We start from the raw sequence: 18,730 nt of genomic DNA, 5'->3' as shown, positions 1-18,730 counted from the left end.
TGAGGCAGGAGAATTGCCTGAACCCAGGAGGCAGAGGTTGCAGTGAGCTGAGATTGCACCACTGCACTCCAGCCTAGGCAACAGAGCAAGACTCCATCTTAAAAAAAAAGAAGTTGGGAACTCTTTTTAAACAGATGTATTTAAAAAAATGAATATATTGTTCTGCTCCTGGGGAAGTCTGGAGGCGCTGAATTCATTTGAAGTTCAAATTTAGAAGCAAGAACATAGAAGCAGATGTGCGGTCAGATTTCAAGTATGGTTTGAGCACAAACCAAGAATGGTGGCAGGAATATGCCTCATTTTACAGGACAGCTGTTTATAAAAACTGACCATAAAGTGGATTTATTGGCAATAATCTATTCACTACTCTGATAAAACAAGATGTTTGGCCAGAAGCAGTGGCTCACACCTGTAATCCCAGCACTTGGGGAGGCTGAGATGGGAGGATTGCTTGAGATCAGGAGTCCGAGATCACCCCGGCCAACATGGTGAAACCCTGTTTCTACTAAAAATACAAAAATTAGCCAGGAATGGTGGTGCATGCCTGTAATCCCAGCCACTTGGGAGGCTGAGACACGAGAATGACTTGAACCTGTGAGGCGGAGGTTGTAGTGAACCAAGATCATACTGCTGCATTCCAGTCTGGGCGTCAGAGCGTGACTTTGTCTTAAAAAAGAAAAAAAAAAAAAAAAAAACGATATTTGTTTGGATAAACATTTGAACAGGAATCCTAGAGTGCAGGGAAAAGGAACAATGCCGGCTGGCTATGTGATGGATGGCCGCCCTATCGTCCAACAGGAGACTGTCTTCTCAACTTGGAATTTCTCTGTCATCATCTCTCTCTAGTTTTTCTTTTGACCATAAGAATGTCCGCTGTGCTTGGGGAATGGGTGACTTCACCCTGCAGGCTCAGGGAAACGGATTTCCTCTTTAACCTCCCTCGGGCCCGTGGTCAGTTCATGTGATGTGTAAAGCCACATTTCACCAGTAGGGGATGCCATTGAACCCCCTGTAAAAGCAAAATGTCCTTCACTGCCTCCCTCCTCTTGAGACACCACGATGCCCAGTTAATTTTTGTATTTTTTGTAGAGATGGAGTTTCATCATGTTGTCCAGGCTAATCTCGAACTCCTGGGCTCAAGCGATCCTCCCACCTCGACCTCCTAAAGTGCTGGGATTATGGGCATGAGCCACCGTACCCAGTCAACCTGATTTTCAAATAACTGACTATTAAACGATGGGAGCACCCACCACTTCTGTGAATGGAGGGTAGTTTGTACGCTGCAGCCTGTAGATTCTTATAATCATGGGTTCAGGTTCTGAGAACTATTTCTTATCTAATGAGCTGTCCAAGTCAAACGCACTGTGGCTCCAGGCAAAACAAAGTGTGGTGTTAGACATCGGGAGAGTGGCAGCCCTTTGGGGGATAGCAGCAGAGCAGGGCGAGAGGGGACCACTCAGGTGCTAGTCATGTTCCATTTCTTGGTCTGGATGCGGATTGAACAGTTTGTCTATCTTATGAAAATTCATTTGGCTTTGTAGTTATGAGCTGGGCACTTTTCTGTACATATGTCATACTTCAAAGTAAAGTTTTAGAACGCACAGTTTAGGTTTACTTAATACACTGAATGTCTCAATAAATTCTGGAATTCCCAGTATAGCCTGAAGAAAAGTTAAAAACAACAAACAGACAAAGAACACCTCAAAAATGATTGAACACCAGACCCTGGGAACAGACCCAGCAATGCTTCTCATTAAGACAGTTTCTTAGGTGATTTCAGGTGAAAGCCTCTTTATTCATTTACTTATTTTTAAGTCGGGCAGGGAGTTTGGCTTTGAAATGCTTCCAACAGGTTTTACTCCTCATGGACTCGCTGAAGCTTATTATCCTAGGCCTGATGCACCTGCTCCCATTTGGGGTCCTGGTGGGTCTTGACCTTAAGCACAAATTCAGCCTGCAGATGGCCCAGGGACACCAGGCTAAGGACAGGCGCTAATGAGAACACCTAATGGGACTTGCTTGCCACCCGAGGCCCAGAGCTCCGAAAGCAGAGATGCTGTGTTGCTGCCTCCTTACTGAAGGGCTCTCCCTGCTGTGTGGAGGAAGCAGCCCCATGTCCCCTCTAACGCCCCATGGACAGTCACGCAGCCCAGTTTGGCAGGCGGACCCACACTGCCCTTTGGTTCAGAGGCCAATTTCTACTGAGACTTCCCAAGCTCCGTGGTAGACCCCAGAGTTCCACAAAGGCTGTTCTGGGGCAAAGAGGTGAGAGGGCTGGTGCTGGGGTCCTGTGGGGACTGGAGCGTCTAGAGAGCATCACCAAACAACCCCAAAGAGATTTTTAAGAATTAATGTTGTAATAGTTGAAAGGCTGGACTGCTGTTAGGAAGAGGCTGCATCTCCCTGTTGCTGGGGATATAGGCGTCAGCAGAGGTAAATCCCAAGAGGTCAGAGCTAGGTTCATTTGACCCTCCCGACCTGAAAAGCCTTCTCCCAAGGCCTGGCTTTCCAGAAACCTCAGCAGGGTCTGTGTTCTATTTATCCAGAAAGTTGCACCCATTTCCTTCATCCTACCGATTCCTATCGTCCATCCTGACACGGTCTAGTCTCAGCACCTCAGGGGGGCCCACCCTCCCATTACTCCCTCCTGAACTCCCACACCTCTCCTAGCCTGCACCCCCAAATTTAATACTGTCTTATCAACTGTCTCATAATGCTGTTGGGGCACACATGTTGGTATCATCTTTCTAGCTCTTCTGCAAGTTCCTTGAGTTAGAAGGTATCTAAGCTGTCCATGCACCCATGTGCCCAAGTGCCTCAGCTCATGCAGATGCTCAGCAAGACAGCTGCCCTGCAAATGAGTGCACAGGTAGCTTTCGTCTGCTGGGGTACATTCGCCACTGGGTGCTATGACCGTAGTGATCCCACTCAAAGGGGAACCCCAGGCTAAAATACCGTTCAGATCTGGGAACCTCCGGCTATGTTCTCTGCCGATGACCACAACAGCCTCAAACCCCACATACCTTGCTGGCTTTCAGGATCTCAAACATCAGGGGCAGGCCTTGGGTCACGAGCTCCTCCGTGTATTCCTCCTCCTGAATGGTCTTAAACTCCTTTAACAAGCACTGGATGAGAGGCCTGCGGTGCTGCTGGAAGGCGATCCGCAAAGACTCCAGCCATGTGTGTAGAGTCCACGGGACGCCTGGAGCGGGGAGAGGAGCCAGGGAAGGTGGCAGGGGAGGGGGAGAGAGAGGGGAAAGGCAGAAAACAACCAGAGGAGTAGGCGAGTTTTTATCTGGAAGTTGGCTTTTCCCTAGGACATTACTAAATGACGAGACCAAGGGATTGACTTTCAACGAATAGAACAAGTGTAGGTTTTTTCCAAAGACCTGCAAAAGTTGAAATTAAAGGTCATAATTTAATTCCCTCAACTATGGGTGTCCATCTCTGCGTGCTACTCATATTATTAGGGGCTGCATTTCACAAGATATAATCATCGTGTAGCCTATTGGAATTATTATGCATGCTACTTATGCATATTCCATACTTCTGGATTCTGAGCGCATAGGCTCCATCCCCTTTACTTACTGGGGAAAGCAGCTCAGTGGGGAGAAGAGTCTTGCCCAGGATTAAAGAGTGGATGTGCCCAAGGATCTGGAACACATCCATGCCCAGATGAGAGCTTAGAGCTGGTGAAACCCATTGGTGGACTTCACCATTTACAGCTCTGGCTAAGACAGATATTTATACCCGAATAAGAAGACAGGGGAGGATATTCCTGCTGCTCCTCTGTGCAAAACAACATTTCCATCTGCAGGTACTTCATCAGGTCTTCCTCCTTTAACAGGGGCCTCTCCAGCAGCTGATTGCTATAATTTGCCTCTCCCCTCTCATGCAGAGGCACAGACTGAGGAGGAATCTCGCTACTGTTTATAACAAGTAGCCCATTCAGAACCTCGAGCTTCACAATCATGCAAAATGGGCTCCCAGGGCAATAGCACAAATGTTTCACGTACTAACCCCTCCCCACCTTCCCTGGAGAGAGGTTGTTTCCAGAACAGCATTAGGAGTCTTCTCCTCAGCCCTCAGCCTGCCTTAATCTGCCACACCCTGTGTTTAGGGACCCATGGCTAGGTCCGGCTGTTTCCAAGCCAGAGCGAAAGCCACTAGGCTGGTGAAGGCTAGGCTAGCCTTGTTCCCCAGACACACGGAGGAGATGGCTCTGGGCTAGCTCACCCAAGGAAGAGCCAGCTCAACCTTCCTGAGAGTGGATTTGCCCTCAGAAGCTCAAGAGGAGTTGTGGTAAGAAAGGGCGCCCTCACCCTAACAACTGCCCAGTGCTGCTTCGTGGAGTTGGCTGCTCTAAAGGCAGTGATTCCTCAACCACTGGGAACCACCTGGGATGATTGTTAAATATAAAGATTTCCAGCCTTTATCCATCCAGACCCTCGACAGCAGAGCCTCTGGGTGTAGGGCCTGGCAATCGGTATTCAGACAAGTTCCCCAGGTGATTTGAATTCCTGCCCCAGGGTCCAGTGTTTGGGAATCATGGAAAGATGGTCTGAGGATGGGTCTTTGGGGCAGGCAGGACGCTGCTATCTATGGGGACGGTGTGGGCATCTTGGCCTGGAAGTGTTTCAACTGGTAAAGGGGAGGCTCCCTGGGCCCCCTTGTGTGTGTGTGTGCATATGCGTGTTTTGCATGTGTGTGTGTGTGCATGTATGCGTGCTCATGTGTGTGTGGACCTAAAGCTGGCGGCACCATGGTGCCCATGGTGGAGCGTGCCCAGACTGACCTATGCTCCTGATATCAATTGTGACATCCACGTAGCCATGCTCAGCGCTGTGATACATGGCCTCCCTCAGGGCCCTCAGTTTGGCCTTGCTGTTGCGGCTGGCACACAGGGGGGGCGGGGCTGTCTCTGCCAGGTCAGTCCCCTCAGCCAGAATCTCCTCCAGGGACAGGATATCACTCTTCTCCTTCTCTGGCTGGGCGAGCAGTTTGCGGAACACATTCCTGTCAATCATAAACCCAGAGAGGATGACACTCAGAGATGGAAGTGGCTTTGCCGGGGCAGGGCAAGGGCAGGCTGGGGAAGCAGGGGGCCACTAACTTGGGTGGGAGGATGACGAGAACAACGGGTGGCACTTTCAGAGGCCTAACAGTGGGTGTCACGTTTTGGGGGTGGAGGAGATGATGGGGCACGACTGGCCTTGTTTCCTTGAGGCAACTTGGACCTAAGTGAGTTCCTCAAAAATCTAGAAGGCTCTAGAACTCTGCACTTGTCACCGTCAGCCTGCCCTCCCTCCACAGTGAATGTGCTTTGCTCGGGGTTATGTGTAATGAAAGCTGATGATCGGGGGGAAATTCCGAAGGAGATGTAGAAGGGAAGTCACCGAACATGAAAGGTTTTATTATTTTTAAAATGGATTCTTGTACTTCATGGCAGCTGACATGAGGTGCTCTGAGCGAAACCAACCAAGAGTGACGTCTCTCCGTGAGTTTAAAGCCGGCTGGGAGCGGGTAAAAGAAGGCATTCTGAGTGGATGTGCGCTGCATGGAGCTGGCTGTCAGCTGGCAGGCAGGGTCGCTCTGGCCAGGCCCGGGGCCTGGACCACCTCACACTGCCTCTGGGCCCCACATCCAGAGAGACAATGGGTCTGGGGTAGGCCTGGGAATCTGCATTTTTAACAAGCACCACTCGGAATCTCTGGCTCTGGCCCATCCTAGCCTACCTGTGTCCGTGGGCTGCAGCCTGGCTGAAAGAGTTCATATCACCCTGGGGGGTTGTAGAAATTCCATTCCTGTACATGGTTCCTATCAGGGGATCGGCACCACGCTCCAACAGCAAACTAACCAGCTCAAAATTTCCTGCAAGCCCAGAGAAGGGGGTTTTATAAGAGAATAAAGCAAAAATATAGTCACAGGCACTTCAAGGGCCAGGGTGCGCTGGAGGTCCTTGGCCAGGGTGGGAACTGGCAGCTCTTACCTACAGCAGCTGCCAGCTGGAGGGGCGTTTCCGAGTAGTTCTCCTCGCCGTGCTCCACCGAGCCTTCCACCTTGGCCCCAGCATCCAGAAGGAGCTGCGGAGGAAGAGCGGCCATCGAGACGGTGAGAGGAGATACACTGTGCACAGGCGTCAGGAAAGACTGCTGGGATCGGTGAGATGCCAGCGTTCCTTCCCTCCCTCTGGGTCGGTGACCGCGTGCACAGGCTGAAGGGCAACTGTACCTCAGAGGGTGAATTGAGAGCCTCTCATTGCTGCTAGAACCCCGGACTACTCAGAGTGTGTTCCATGCACAACAGCATCAGCACCACCTGGGAGCTTGTGGGAAATGCTGACTCTCAGGCCCCACCCAGGTCTACTGAATGAGAGTCTGCATTTTAACAAGATCTCCAGGGGATGTGTACATACATTAACATTTCTGGAAGCACTGGGCGAAAGGTCCCTGGCACAGGAATGCTGGAAGACTCCCCTCCTGGGCTGGTTACACAAAGCCTCAGAGGGCACTAGGGTGGCCTCGTAGAACCACAGACTCTCAAGAGTTCTGAAGGACTTTGGGGGGCCCCCAGGGCCCCACCTGGATGGCCCTGAGGACAGTTTAGCAAATGCTAAGGTTTCTGGCCAGCAAGATCAGTTAATACAGTGGCAGAGTGAGCTTCCAGAAGTTTTGCTTCATATGGCTTCATTCTGTGCATTCCCTGAGATAGCTGGGCTTCCTAAAGAGGCAGGGATTCTGTTCATGCTGGATCTCATTCACAGTGAATGTGCTGTCAGCACTGCTGATGGAAAATGGGGGAAAAATCTGCTATCTTTACTGCCTACTTAGGGCTCCCTGAGGGCACGGCCATGGGGGAGCCACCTACTTGGCACTCCGTGATCGCTGGCCCTGCGGCAGGGAGGTGGCCTGACTTCTGTGTGACTTTGCTTGGCTGCTCACTGTTCCCATTCCTGATTTAAAGGTCGAGAATGTCCTTGCATGTTAAGGAATGACATCTGTGTCCACCAGACCACCATCCGACCCCTTCTTTCTTAGTTTCCTCTACCAGGAGTGGACTGGGCATACTGTTCTATAGGCAGAAGCCAGCTCTCAGTGTGACACGTTACACTCTCAGCCTCCTGAAACATGACTTGGGATCTGTTCTAAGGATTCTCATGACCCAGGAAACAACAAAGGATTCCCATAAAATTCCAGCATTGCAGAGCTGTCCCTGCTCTGCATGGAATCAAGAGGCATGGACCACACAAAAGGAGGTGAGTTCCTGATGTGCCCAAAGCTCAGCACTCACTACGGGACCAGGTGTGGTCATGAACTCGGATGCTGATCTCTCTTTTCTGATGAAGTAAAGATCAAGCTTATGATTTAGAATGTACTGTCTGGCTGTTCACTGAACACCAACTACAATAGCCAGAAAAAGTGCAAGCAATACACATTTATATGCCCAAAGGACCTCCAATGAGGACACGTCACTGCTTGGAGCTGTTTCAGAAGACACATAGCCAAGGCCCTACTCTAGACCTCCTGGATCTGATTCTCAAGAAGTGGGATCCAAGCAAGTGCCTTTTGGAAACACTCCCTGGGTGTCTTGGATGCTTCTTCCCACTGGCTGGAAACCACTGGATTCTACACAAACACCAGGGGTCACACCTAAGGGAAGGTTCTAAGGTATCAATAGCAACCATGTTCATGTTGCGACAAGCAAAATGAACAAATCCATGAAAACAGCTGAAGCCGCACCCCAGAGCAACCAGGAAGAACTTCATGGGTCTGTCACTCTGTGTGTGAGGCTGTGTGTGGATACGTGATCATTTCATATTGGTTAAAGCCTGGCCATATAGATCACTACATGTAATATTTTTATTCACATGATATGAATATGCTATATTGAATTGCAGTTAACCAATATGAATGTCTTAGAGAATATGCATGCTGGGAGAGGTATAGATGTGTGTTATGGAAGAGGTAAAATCAAAGGTCAGATGTGGATAGGGAAATACGTTAATACCTGAACTACAGGAATATGTCCATGCAACACAGCAAAAGTCAGAGCCGTCCAATGGCGGGTCTCGGGGTGGACGGATGGATATTTATGAGGAGTACTGACAACCTATAAACAAATTGAAGTTATTTTCAAAATGTGACCTTCACAATACTTAGGCTAGCAAATTTGACCTATCTGTGGCTGGGCATATGGGCTAGAGATGGACAAAAAGACATCCTGGAGGATGCCTTGGGCAGAGCTGGCAATACAGGGCAGGGATTTTCCACTGCTGGATGCTCCAAACACCTCTCACCAAAGTCATGGATCTGTCCTGTTTGTGTTTGTAAGAACAAAGACCAAAGCAATTCCCCAAAGCCAGGACACTAGAAGTCCGTGTTTTGGAGATTTTACCCTTGAAGGCAGTGAGAAAATGTCTCAGTGACTTTACGTCCTCTGTGCGTAAGAAGGACTCCTTTGCTTCTCCTCTGAAAGGAAATAATGGATGATTCTGATCGCCTCTAAGGTGCTTTGGAGAAGCTGTAATGGCGGTTACAATGAGCCAGCTTTCTGGCCTGTCTCCTTCCTCTTTCTACCTAACAGAGCATGGTGGTTCTGGGAGCTACAGGATGTCAGACAGCATGAGATGCCACTATCATGCCATCCATACTTTTCAGAGAGATTCTCAGTGGTGGCAAACCCCAGGCAAGGGACGGTCTGCTTTCAGCTTTCAAGCCAGGGAAGTCCATCACTCGTCTGATGGAGGAACTTCACCGTCTGATCACAACTGGCCCTACCCTGTTCTCATTTCACTCTTCTGCTGGCTTCCTGGTTGACAAGGACCCTCTGGTGCTACCGCAATATGGGCATGAAGCTTTTCTAGGACACATCATGAATGAACAATCTGAGACTGGGCTTTCAGGATGGGGGCCTCAAAACACTGCAGGCCAAGAGAGAAGAGACAGGGCAGCTGAAGGCTAGGGTCTTGCAAGAGCAGCACCCACATGGAGCTTTTCTCCCAAACACTCCTGGGGTCATGTAACCTCAATGCCTGCTTCACTCAGAGCAGTTTGGTTCACTAAGCATCCACCGGAGGAAGGCCTGAGCTGAGATCCGTGGGATGGGCTAGAGAGGACCTGAGAATGCCCTAGAACCCAACGCTGAGGACCCCTTGCGCGGGTCTGCATGGTGCTTAAGGATTCACAGCAGGAGGGAAAATCCCCACAGATTCCAAAGTTATAGGATCCAAAATGATTCTGGATCCAAAACTATGTCTATTGTCTACTTTTCTCAGATAAATATAAAACTCACATTTACAAAAACACACACACACAGTACTGAGACTGCAAGGGCATCTAATTTTGAACTGAAAAGGTTTCCCAGGGTTGCTGAATTATGATTTCAGCCCATCAATCTCTTTGCTGTCTGATACTGCCAATATCTTGCCGCCAGGGAGAGCAGGTCTTCAGGCAGCATAGAACATGGTAAAAAGGTGGTATTTCAGCTCTGATGAGGTTGGGGTGTGGGTGGAGGGAACGATATTAACTGAGTTCCAAACTTACTCTCTATATCCCTTCTGACAATTATATGAGATGGGTGCGATTATTTTCCCATTCTGCAGATTGGGAGAAAAAAGGTTAAGGTACTTGCCCAAGCACAAAAGCAAGTCACCATGGCAGTGGTGGCATCCGAACTTGATCCCAAATCTGTCAGACTCTAAGGCCAGTGTTGCAAGGGGGAAGGGAGGGCAGGGTTTTTGGGGGGACATGCTTTCCACCAGACCACATTGTCTCAGGGAAGCTCTGAGATTAGCTTTAAGATCTGTCAACTCAGCCAACAAAGTGAGCCAAAGAGGGTTTGGAGGGGGAGCATGGAGGATCTGCAGGAGGGAGACTTCAGTGTAGGGATTGAGTCAGTGCCTCCTCTGCTGTGTGTTCAGTGGAAAGAGAGGGCTGATGGCTCAGGAGTGCTCTTTCTGCCCCATCCTAGAAGAAATGGATCAACCGTGGGAATCAGGAACTCTGGAAATCGGGACTGCCGAGTCAAGGAAAAGCCAGTGCTCCTTGCAGTTATGTTGGTTGTTTTTAAACATAACATACATGCAGGCAGCTCCTTGGGGTTTGGTTGAGCTGGGGCCTCAGGATGGTGGTCTCACCAGGGCCACAGCAACTAAAAGGACATAGGAAGGATCTATTTGTTGCGCTGTGCACCCTCAGCGGCAGCTCTTGGGAGAAATAGCCTCCCTTTCTTGCTCGCCTTCCCCTGGGGACTGCCAGCCGAGGGGCCTGCAGGCCTCTGCACTCTCACCTCCACATTCAGGTCAGCTCCGGCATCCAGCAGCATCTGAACCATCGCCTCGTCCCCACGGACACAGGCATACATCAGGGGAGTCATGCCCTGTGGTGAGTTAAAAACCAGAGAACAGAGAACGTTTACAAGGTGGCTGTGGTCAGTCGATGATAACAAATGAAAAATCTTACTTGTGTTTCGGAGACCCTGCTTGTGCTGTGGCATGACAAAAATAAACGTGCAGCGCTGTGACTCGTAAGGTCACAACCCTCCACATGTGGAAACCAAAATAGAGGCGACGAGGTAGCCTCCACGGCCTTTTCAGCATTTATCTTTCCTTCCGTTGGAGGATTTTCATTCGTTTGCCTGTCTCAGGGTGCAACAGACCTAAGGGTGTTTGCTAAACACTTAAAGCTCTTAGGAACTTTCTAGATTGATTCTGCAATATCAGCCCTAAGCTACCTCATTGGTAAACACTGTTTATCTGACATTTTCTCTTTCACAATATAACAAGTGTCATCTTTGCTCTATAAAAGCTGCTGGTCAGCATCAAGGGAAATTGAGTGCCTCTGAGCACGTGGCGTTGCCCATCACTGACATCTGGTTTGACATGGTCATTTGCAAGCAAAAGGCAAGTGAATGAGGAATGGCCTTCAGGAATACCAGATTCACCAATGACCCTTGTTTCTGTAAATGAAGCATCACAACCAACAGAAGGAAAGGGGATGGATTTTCAATAAACAGTGTCACGAAGTCAGTTATTTGGGAAAACATCCAAATTAGAGACTTTTCTCACACCACACATCAAAATCATTTCTAGTTTGATTAGAGATATACAGCAAAAATTAAAACCGTGAAAGATATCTAACTGGTTTGTGGATCTCTTTCTAGGCACAAAAGGAATGGAAGAAATCACAAATGAAAATCATTACAGCATTGAGGATGTGTAATTGAAAACATTATAAGCAAAATCAAAAGGTAAACAAAGAATTGAGGCATATTTATCACATTATAACGAAGGATTATGTCCCTAATACGTAAACAGCACTCCTGAATAAAGAAGAAAAACAGTAAAGCTCTAATGAAAAACAGGCAAAAGATAAGCAGAACAATAATAGTGAACACACACACAGCTGGAGGGTGTGTAAAAGGAAACAAAAGTTCTGGAAAGTAATTTAAGATTGAGAACCTTAAGAAAAGTGGGTGCCTTTGAGCCACTATTTGCATTTTAAAAATTTCCCTAATGAAATAATCACAGGTTTGAACAAAGACTCGTGTAAATATATTTAGCTTAGCATTATTAATAAAAATAATTTGAAACGACCTAAATTTCCAACAATTGAGGCCTGGTCAATGAATAAATAATAATGACCGTTTTGTGTAGCCCTTAAAAGTGATTAAAAAAAAAAGACACTGGGCCCAGTGGCTCATGCCTGTAATCGCAGCATTTTGGGAGGCCAAGGTGGGAGGATCCCTTGAGGCCAAGAGTTCGAGACCAGCCTGAGCAGTGTAGCGAGACCCTGTGTCTATACAAAATATAAAAATAGGCCGGATGTGGTGGTGCACACCTGTAGTCCCAGCTCCTCAGGAGGCTGAGGCAGGAGGATCTCTTGAGCCTTAAGAGTTCAAGGCCAGCCTGGACAACATAGTGGGATCTCATCTCTTAAAAAAAAAAAAGGATATTCAACAATATTGCAAAGGAACTTTAATATAAAATATTGAAAAAGGCAAGAAGTAATAAATCATTGGGGTTTTAAAAAGAATATAAATATACATGTATGTCTGCATTTGTGTTTGTGTGTATTAGAGCTCCTTGGTGTTGCTCAATAAAATTACTATAGCTGTAGTTAAATAAATAGTCCCTGTCATTCCCTCTCTGGAACTCACTGCATGAGCTGCCATGTGAGAAGCGGCCCCATCTGTCTCTTGTGACTTTCCATGTGAGACTTGCATTTATAACTGCTGTTTGTTTTCTCTGTCCATGACAGTTCACCACACAAGGTATCTCCCTGACTGGTGGGCCCACGTATCTCTCACTGTACCTCAGTTTCAGGAGTTGAGGGGATAGCTGCCTATCTCTGAGGCACCTCCTAGGGTCCCCAGAATGACTTTTGTGCATCTTAAACATACTCTAAAAGTTTGATGAAATCTGTCTGGGCTTGTCCTGTGCAGGAACAGACAAACAAGCAGAGAACTAATTTTAACCACCCTGGAAGAAGGACTTGAAGGACAGATACTAAATATAAATGATGGTTACATGGTGATGGCATTATTTCCTTTCTGGAATGGGCCTATTTTTCCTCCCTTTTCCATTTCAGCTGCAATGATCATGTGCTACTTCTATAAAGATGAACCACAGTATTTTTCTAAGATATTTTAAAAACTGAAGAAAAACACAAGCAAGCAAGCAATCTAAGCCGTCAGCAGGGGGAGCCTCTGCCCAACGCCTGCGGTGGGGATTCACCAGCTGTCTCTGTCTTGCCAGGGCTGGTGCAAGACAGGTGGGGAGTGTTCAGACCCGCGGCCCCTGTACCTGTTCACTCATGGTATTGATCCCATCAGGCCCCAGCAGAGACACCGCCTGCTTCACCAAGTCTGTTCGTCCACAGTTCAGCATCCGGAAACCCAGGTCCTGCTTAAACTTGGCTTCGATGGCCACTGCATCCAGCTTCCGAGATGCACAAAAGCAGTCGTCGGCCCTAAGGAAGGGAAGAGACATCATGCGGGTACAGCGGCTTCCCAGAGGGGCACAGGGGCAAACTCCGCAGGAAGTACCCTGGAACACTGCATTTGTGTTTCATGTAAATTGTCTGCTCCTAGACTCCAATTAAAATGATTGCCTCTGGATGTCTGTTGATCCTTTGTCCTTTATGACTGCTGTGAATCTGTCTAGTCTCGTGTGCTCCCACAGCATACTGAGCTAAGTCACATAACGACTAATACGTATTGAATATTTACTATGGACTAGGCACTCTTGCTAAGCTCTTTGCATGAATTAATTCATTGAATCCCCACATAGCCCAAGAGGTAAATCCTGTGACCTCTCTTTTACCCATGGGGAAACAGACACAGATAAGGGCCCTGCCCAAGGCTACACAGTGTGAAAGCAGTGGAGCTAGGATTTGAACCCAGGTGGTCTGTGTGGAGAGCTGGCCTGTTCATCTACTGTCCCCCTGTCCTGCAATCACAGGACCTAACTATTTGCCTGTTTATTTGTCTGACTGCCTGCTCTAGGCTGGGGACTTCTGAGATCAAGGGCCTTGTCTGGTGAGCCTCTCCATCCCAGGGCCCGAGAGGGCAAAGGACATGGAGGTTAATGGGAGCTGAATGAACACATACTGGGTGGATTCTCTGCATTCAAAACAGTCGCAAGACAGAGAACTGGCAAGATCAAACGGCAATATAAATGGCAAGGTGCATGGGAAGTTGTCATCCAGCCAGCCCTGGGCATCGAGAAAGAGGTTAGGGAAGGGTGGGGAGGAGAATCAATGGAATCAAGAAGGTGCTACAAATTCTGCTTATAAAGGATGTTACTTCCTTATCACAATGAACTGATCAATCAATTAATTATTAAATCAAATCACTAAGCATTTATTGAATACCTGTTTGTGCTAAGCTCTGTTCTAGGTGCTGAAAACACAAAGGTAAACATGTCACCATCCCTGCCCTTGGGGCCCCACTGCCTGGAAAAGGAGAGGACACAGGAATGGGTTGTTATAATTCAATGTGGCAAATGCAAGAATTGAGGGGTAAGAGGCACACACTGTTACAGAACACATGTGCTGCGGGAGTGCAAGGAAGCAGCCAGGCAGAGACTAGGGGATCCAGCAAGGCTTCCTGAGGGAGATAACCATTGGGCTATCTGTGTCTTTTTTATTTTATTTTATTATTTTATTTTATTTTATTTTTTATATTTAATTTAATTTATTTTATTTTATTTTATTTTTTATTATTTTTGAGGCAGGGTCTTGCTCTGTCGCCCAGGCTAGGATGCAGTGGTGCGATCATAGCTCACTGCAGCCTCAGACCTCAGGAAGTGATCTTCCTGTCTTAGTTACCCCGGTAGCTGAGACTACAGGGATGCACCACCACACCCAGCTCATCAAAATTTTTTTTTTGTAAAGACAGGGTCTTGTTATGTTGCCCAGGCTGCTCTCGAACTCCTGGCCTCAAGCAATTCTCTTGCCTTGGCCTTTCAAAGTGCTGGAATTACAAGCATGAGCAACTGCACCTGGCTTGTGTCTTAACTCAGGAGATAGGAGAAGAGAGAGCAGAAAAGCTGTGAGCAGGGCCAGTATGAGCAAAAGTATGGTGTCGAGACATGCAGGCTGTGTGAGGGTAACCATGGAGGTTTCAGTGTTTCTGGGGCATAAACTTCTAGGCAGAAGCTGAGGTAAGCAGGGCCTAGACCACAGAAGACGTGTGACGTAGTCCTTAAGGCTTCAGACTTTATCCTTAAGAGCCGTGAGAGAAGTGATATGGTTGGATGGCCAACCCTAGGAGAGGATGGAGGGTGGGCCTGAGCCAACTCTAGAGGCCGGGAGACGTGCTAGAGCCAACTGAACCAGCTGGGTGGGCAGAAGCCACTGCCAAAGTGTGAAGTGATGAGGGGCTGAGTTGAGATAGTGGCTTCTGGGATGGAGCAGAGGGCATGGACTCTGTCTTCTCCACGTGTGCCTGCCCGCTTCTCAGATATGCACTGCTCCCACCCAGAGGCAGGTGTGTCAGCTGGAGTCAGAGCTGTCCCAGACCCCCTCACACTCCTCCTGCTTGCTGACTCAGGGGGTGGGAACTAAGGGGAGGAGCCTGGTGTTTGAGATTCCTGGTTCTGTTCCTGCCTCAAATGAACCCACTTCGTGGTGGAAGTAAGGGCGAAGTTTGTGAGGAATGAGAGGGGGCCATTGTCCCAGGTTTATGGTGCTGAGACTCCTGAGCATCTGAGGAGTGAATGACCACAAGAGCCCCAATAAGTGAATGTGATGTGTGTGGCCCTGGCCTGTCCCTGGGTTCCTGACACATCACTCGTCTCTGCGGAGGAGCCTTGGTCTGAAAACTATTCCGGAATGGGAACCCAGGGGTAGCAGATGCTTTGGCTCTAGATGCTAGACATGACGTGTTTGCTTCTGGCCACCAGGGGGACCTGCTGGGATGCAGATGGACTCCAAGGACCGGAGCCAGAAGCCTGGTGTTGAGATGGGGGGTCTGATCTGCACACTTGTCTCAGGACCTAAGCGTCAGGCCAGGCCTCCAAGGGCCTATTTGTAGGAGAGTCCTGGAGGGACAATGAAAGGTACTTAGGGGCCCAGAGTTGATCAGAATCTGGACTCCAGGATTAATGCCTTTTCATGGCAGGTGGGAAAGTCAAGAACACCCAAACGCTGTTGAAAGGCTATCCAGGGACGACAGAGGGTTACCCTGGCAGTGGCGGAGGACTGGCTGGAGGACTAGGGCCTGGCTTCAGTCTATGGCATCAGCATCCGAGACCTGAGCTTCTAGGGCACAGAACGTGGCTGAGCCATAGAACTTCTTGGCCCAGCTCATGGGGGCCTTGAACGTGGCTCTCCTACAGCTAGGGTTACCAGATTTAGCAAATGAAAATACTTGAGAAATATTTCATGGGACACACTTATACTAAAAACATTATCTATGGTTTATCTGAAACTGAAATATAACTGGGTGTCTTGACTTTTATCTGGGAGAGGGCAGAGACTAGGGGCCCAGAAAGAACACAAGGAGAAACCATGGATCCTTCCAGAATGTAAACACAGCCTCTATCTCCAGGGCAGGAGGGAGGACCCTTGCTGCGACTGTGGGCTTCATCCAAGGGACCAACGATCCCTGAAAAACGGGTAAGGAAGGAGCTTCAGGCAAAATGAACATGACAGAGGGAGGCAGGCCAGAGTAAGAGAGCACGGTCCCAGAGCACACATCACAGAGGCTTCCGGGAGAGGTGTGCACAGGCCTGGGTGTGCCGTACTGAAAATTCTGGACCCTCAATTGGGGTTGTGTGTGTGCAAATCCCAGGGAGGTATTAGATTTGACTCACTATAGAGAAAACCTTTCTTCTCACAGACCACTATCCAATTCTGGAAGAGGCTCCTTTCTGAAAGCAAGAGCTCCCTTCTTGGGAGCAAAGATGCTGTAAATTATTATCACAGAAAGACACCCATTGGAGTTTCTTCTTTTTTGTCTAAGTTCCTTCTGATATCCTTCATGCTTGATGGATTCAATCAAATATGCATTTTTGCGTGAAAAATATACATTCTTCATTCCATATGACTGGATAAACATTACTGGGCACCTACAGTGTGCTGGGCCCCACACTACGGGGCTACAAAGGTGGGAGACACAGACCCTGTGTTCTCAGAGCTCACAGACTCATAAATGAATAATTCCAAGAACACCAGGAGAAGTGTTTACCAGCTATCAAGGTACTTGATTTTAATTAGAAAGAGACAAAAGGCAAGAAAATTACCACAGCTAAGATGATGATAATTGTTATTACAGGAAGCTGACATTTACTGAATTCTCACTATTGAAATGTAAGCTCTTTCTGTGTACGAACTCAAACCATCACAACAAATCCTGATGTAGGCAGGAGCTGCTGGAAAGCCCACTCCACAGATGAGGAAACTTTAAGAAAACTGTCAAAGTCACAGAGCTGGTAAGTGGTGGGCCAGATTTTGACCTGACCCCTCATCCTGCCCTCTTCAGTGCGACGTGGCCCTCTCCCTCCACCATGCCTATGACTCCACACATAGAGCTGCCTCCTTGAGCTCAGCTCTGGATGGCTCTCACACCCTTAAAATTAGCAGGTCCCAAATGGAACTTCTCATTAACACACCTATCCCCTTCCTCCAAACTTGTCCCTCAGTCATCCCATCTCAGCAAACAGCACCACTGTCCACCCAGGTACTAAGGCCAGAACCTTTTCTCATGCCCATATCCATTCCATTAGCTGTTGGTTTTGCTAATGAAATCCCAAATCCATCCACTTCTCTCCACCTCTGCTGCCCCACCTGGGTCTCAAAGAACAGCATCCATCTCTGAGGTATCCAGTTACTGCCACAGCCTCCTAGCTGGTCTTCCTGCTTTCATTCTCCCCATCCAAACCAGTCTCTTACACAAGGTCAGAGTGAGCTTAATACATCAGTAGAACCATGCTACGCCCCTGCTTAAAACCTTCCATTCTCTTCCAGTGTACTAAGGATAAAGTCCAGCTCTCCAGGCAGGGCCTGCTGAGCTCTACAGGCTCTGGGCCCCACCCCCTTCCCGGCTTCTCTCCCTCCTTCACTCTGCAACAGTGACTCTCCTCTTTCTTCTGACCCTTCAACAGGCCGTGACCTTCCTGCCTAGAGGACTCAACTCCTGCGGTTCCCTCTCCCTGGAAGGTCCTTCCCCTGGCTCTCTGCAGGACATCTCTGACACGTCCATCCAAGCCAGGGCTCTCCAGGCCAATTTTGTTTGTCTCCTTGTTAGCATTTTTCACAGTTTGTGACTATTTTATTTACTTAAAAAACATTTGTTTTTTCCAATAGCATGCCAGTCTCCAGGGGGCAGGACCACATCTACCTTGTTGTCTATTGTATACTCATCAGTGCCTGACACACACCGCACCAATGGATAGGTGAGACGTGCATGATCTACCATTCATTCTTTAAAAAAAATCAATTACGTTTTAATTAACCATTAAGCACGGTATGTATTTATGATGCACCACATGAATACACTGTGGTATGGCCAAATCAGGCTAATTACCAAATGCATTACTTACTTCACATACTTATTTATTTATGGTGAGATCATGCGGTGTTTGTCCTTTTGTGACTGGCTTATTTCACTTAACATAACGTCCTCCAGGTTTAGCGACTTTGTCACAAATGACAGGATTTCCTTCTTTTTTTTTAAGACTGAATAGTAATTCCACTGTGCATATATACCACATTTTCTTTATCCATTCATCTGTTGATAGGCAGGTTGATTCCACATTTTGGCAATTGTGAACAGTGCTGCAATAAACATAGCAGTGCGGATATCTCTCTGATATACTGATTTCATTTCCTTTGGATATACAGCCAGTGATGGGATTCCTGGATCTTATAGTAGTTCTATTTTTAATTTTTTGAGGAACTTCCACACCATTTTCCATAATGACTGTAATAATTCACATTCCCACCAATAGTGTACAAGGGTTCCTTTTCTTCACACCGTTGCCAACACTTTTATATTTCATCTTTTGGGTAACAGTCATTCTAACCGGTGTGAAGCGATATTTCATTGTAGTTTTAATTTGCACTCCTTGATGATTAGCGATATTGAGCATTTTTTCATATACCTGTTGGCCATTTGTATGTCTTCTTTTGAGAAATGACATGTTTAGGACCTTTGCTCATTATTTTTTTTCTCTCTGTTGTCCAGGCTGGAGTGCAGTAGTGCAATCTCAGCTCACTGCAGCCTCTGC

General features: G+C 47.8%; 1 protein-coding gene across 3 annotated transcripts in view; it reads right to left on the bottom strand.

The window, feature by feature from the left end:
- The window catches only part of BTBD11 (BTB domain containing 11), a 340,058-nt gene that overhangs the window by 38,691 nt on the left and 282,637 nt on the right, over positions 1–18,730 (bottom strand). For 2 of the 3 annotated variants that reach the window (XM_023195731.2, XM_023195806.2), the window contains exons 5-11: positions 12,803–12,968; positions 10,288–10,377; positions 8,008–8,109; positions 5,990–6,083; positions 5,736–5,871; positions 4,796–5,016; positions 3,024–3,202 (exon numbers count right to left, since the gene is read on the bottom strand). In XM_023195731.2, the coding sequence (XP_023051499.1) occupies positions 3,024–3,202; positions 4,796–5,016; positions 5,736–5,871; positions 5,990–6,083; positions 8,008–8,109; positions 10,288–10,377; positions 12,803–12,968 (988 nt within the window). The remainder of the gene's footprint in view (positions 1–3,023; positions 3,203–4,795; positions 5,017–5,735; positions 5,872–5,989; positions 6,084–8,007; positions 8,110–10,287; positions 10,378–12,802; positions 12,969–18,730) is intronic. The other variant, XM_023195877.2, reaches the window with a different exon arrangement.

Source organism: Piliocolobus tephrosceles, chromosome 10 (genome assembly GCF_002776525.5).
Source record: "Piliocolobus tephrosceles isolate RC106 chromosome 10, ASM277652v3, whole genome shotgun sequence".
Taxonomy (NCBI): domain Eukaryota; kingdom Metazoa; phylum Chordata; class Mammalia; order Primates; family Cercopithecidae; genus Piliocolobus; species Piliocolobus tephrosceles.
Note: the sequence above shows the minus strand (reverse complement) of the source record. Positions and strands in the feature narration are given on the sequence as shown.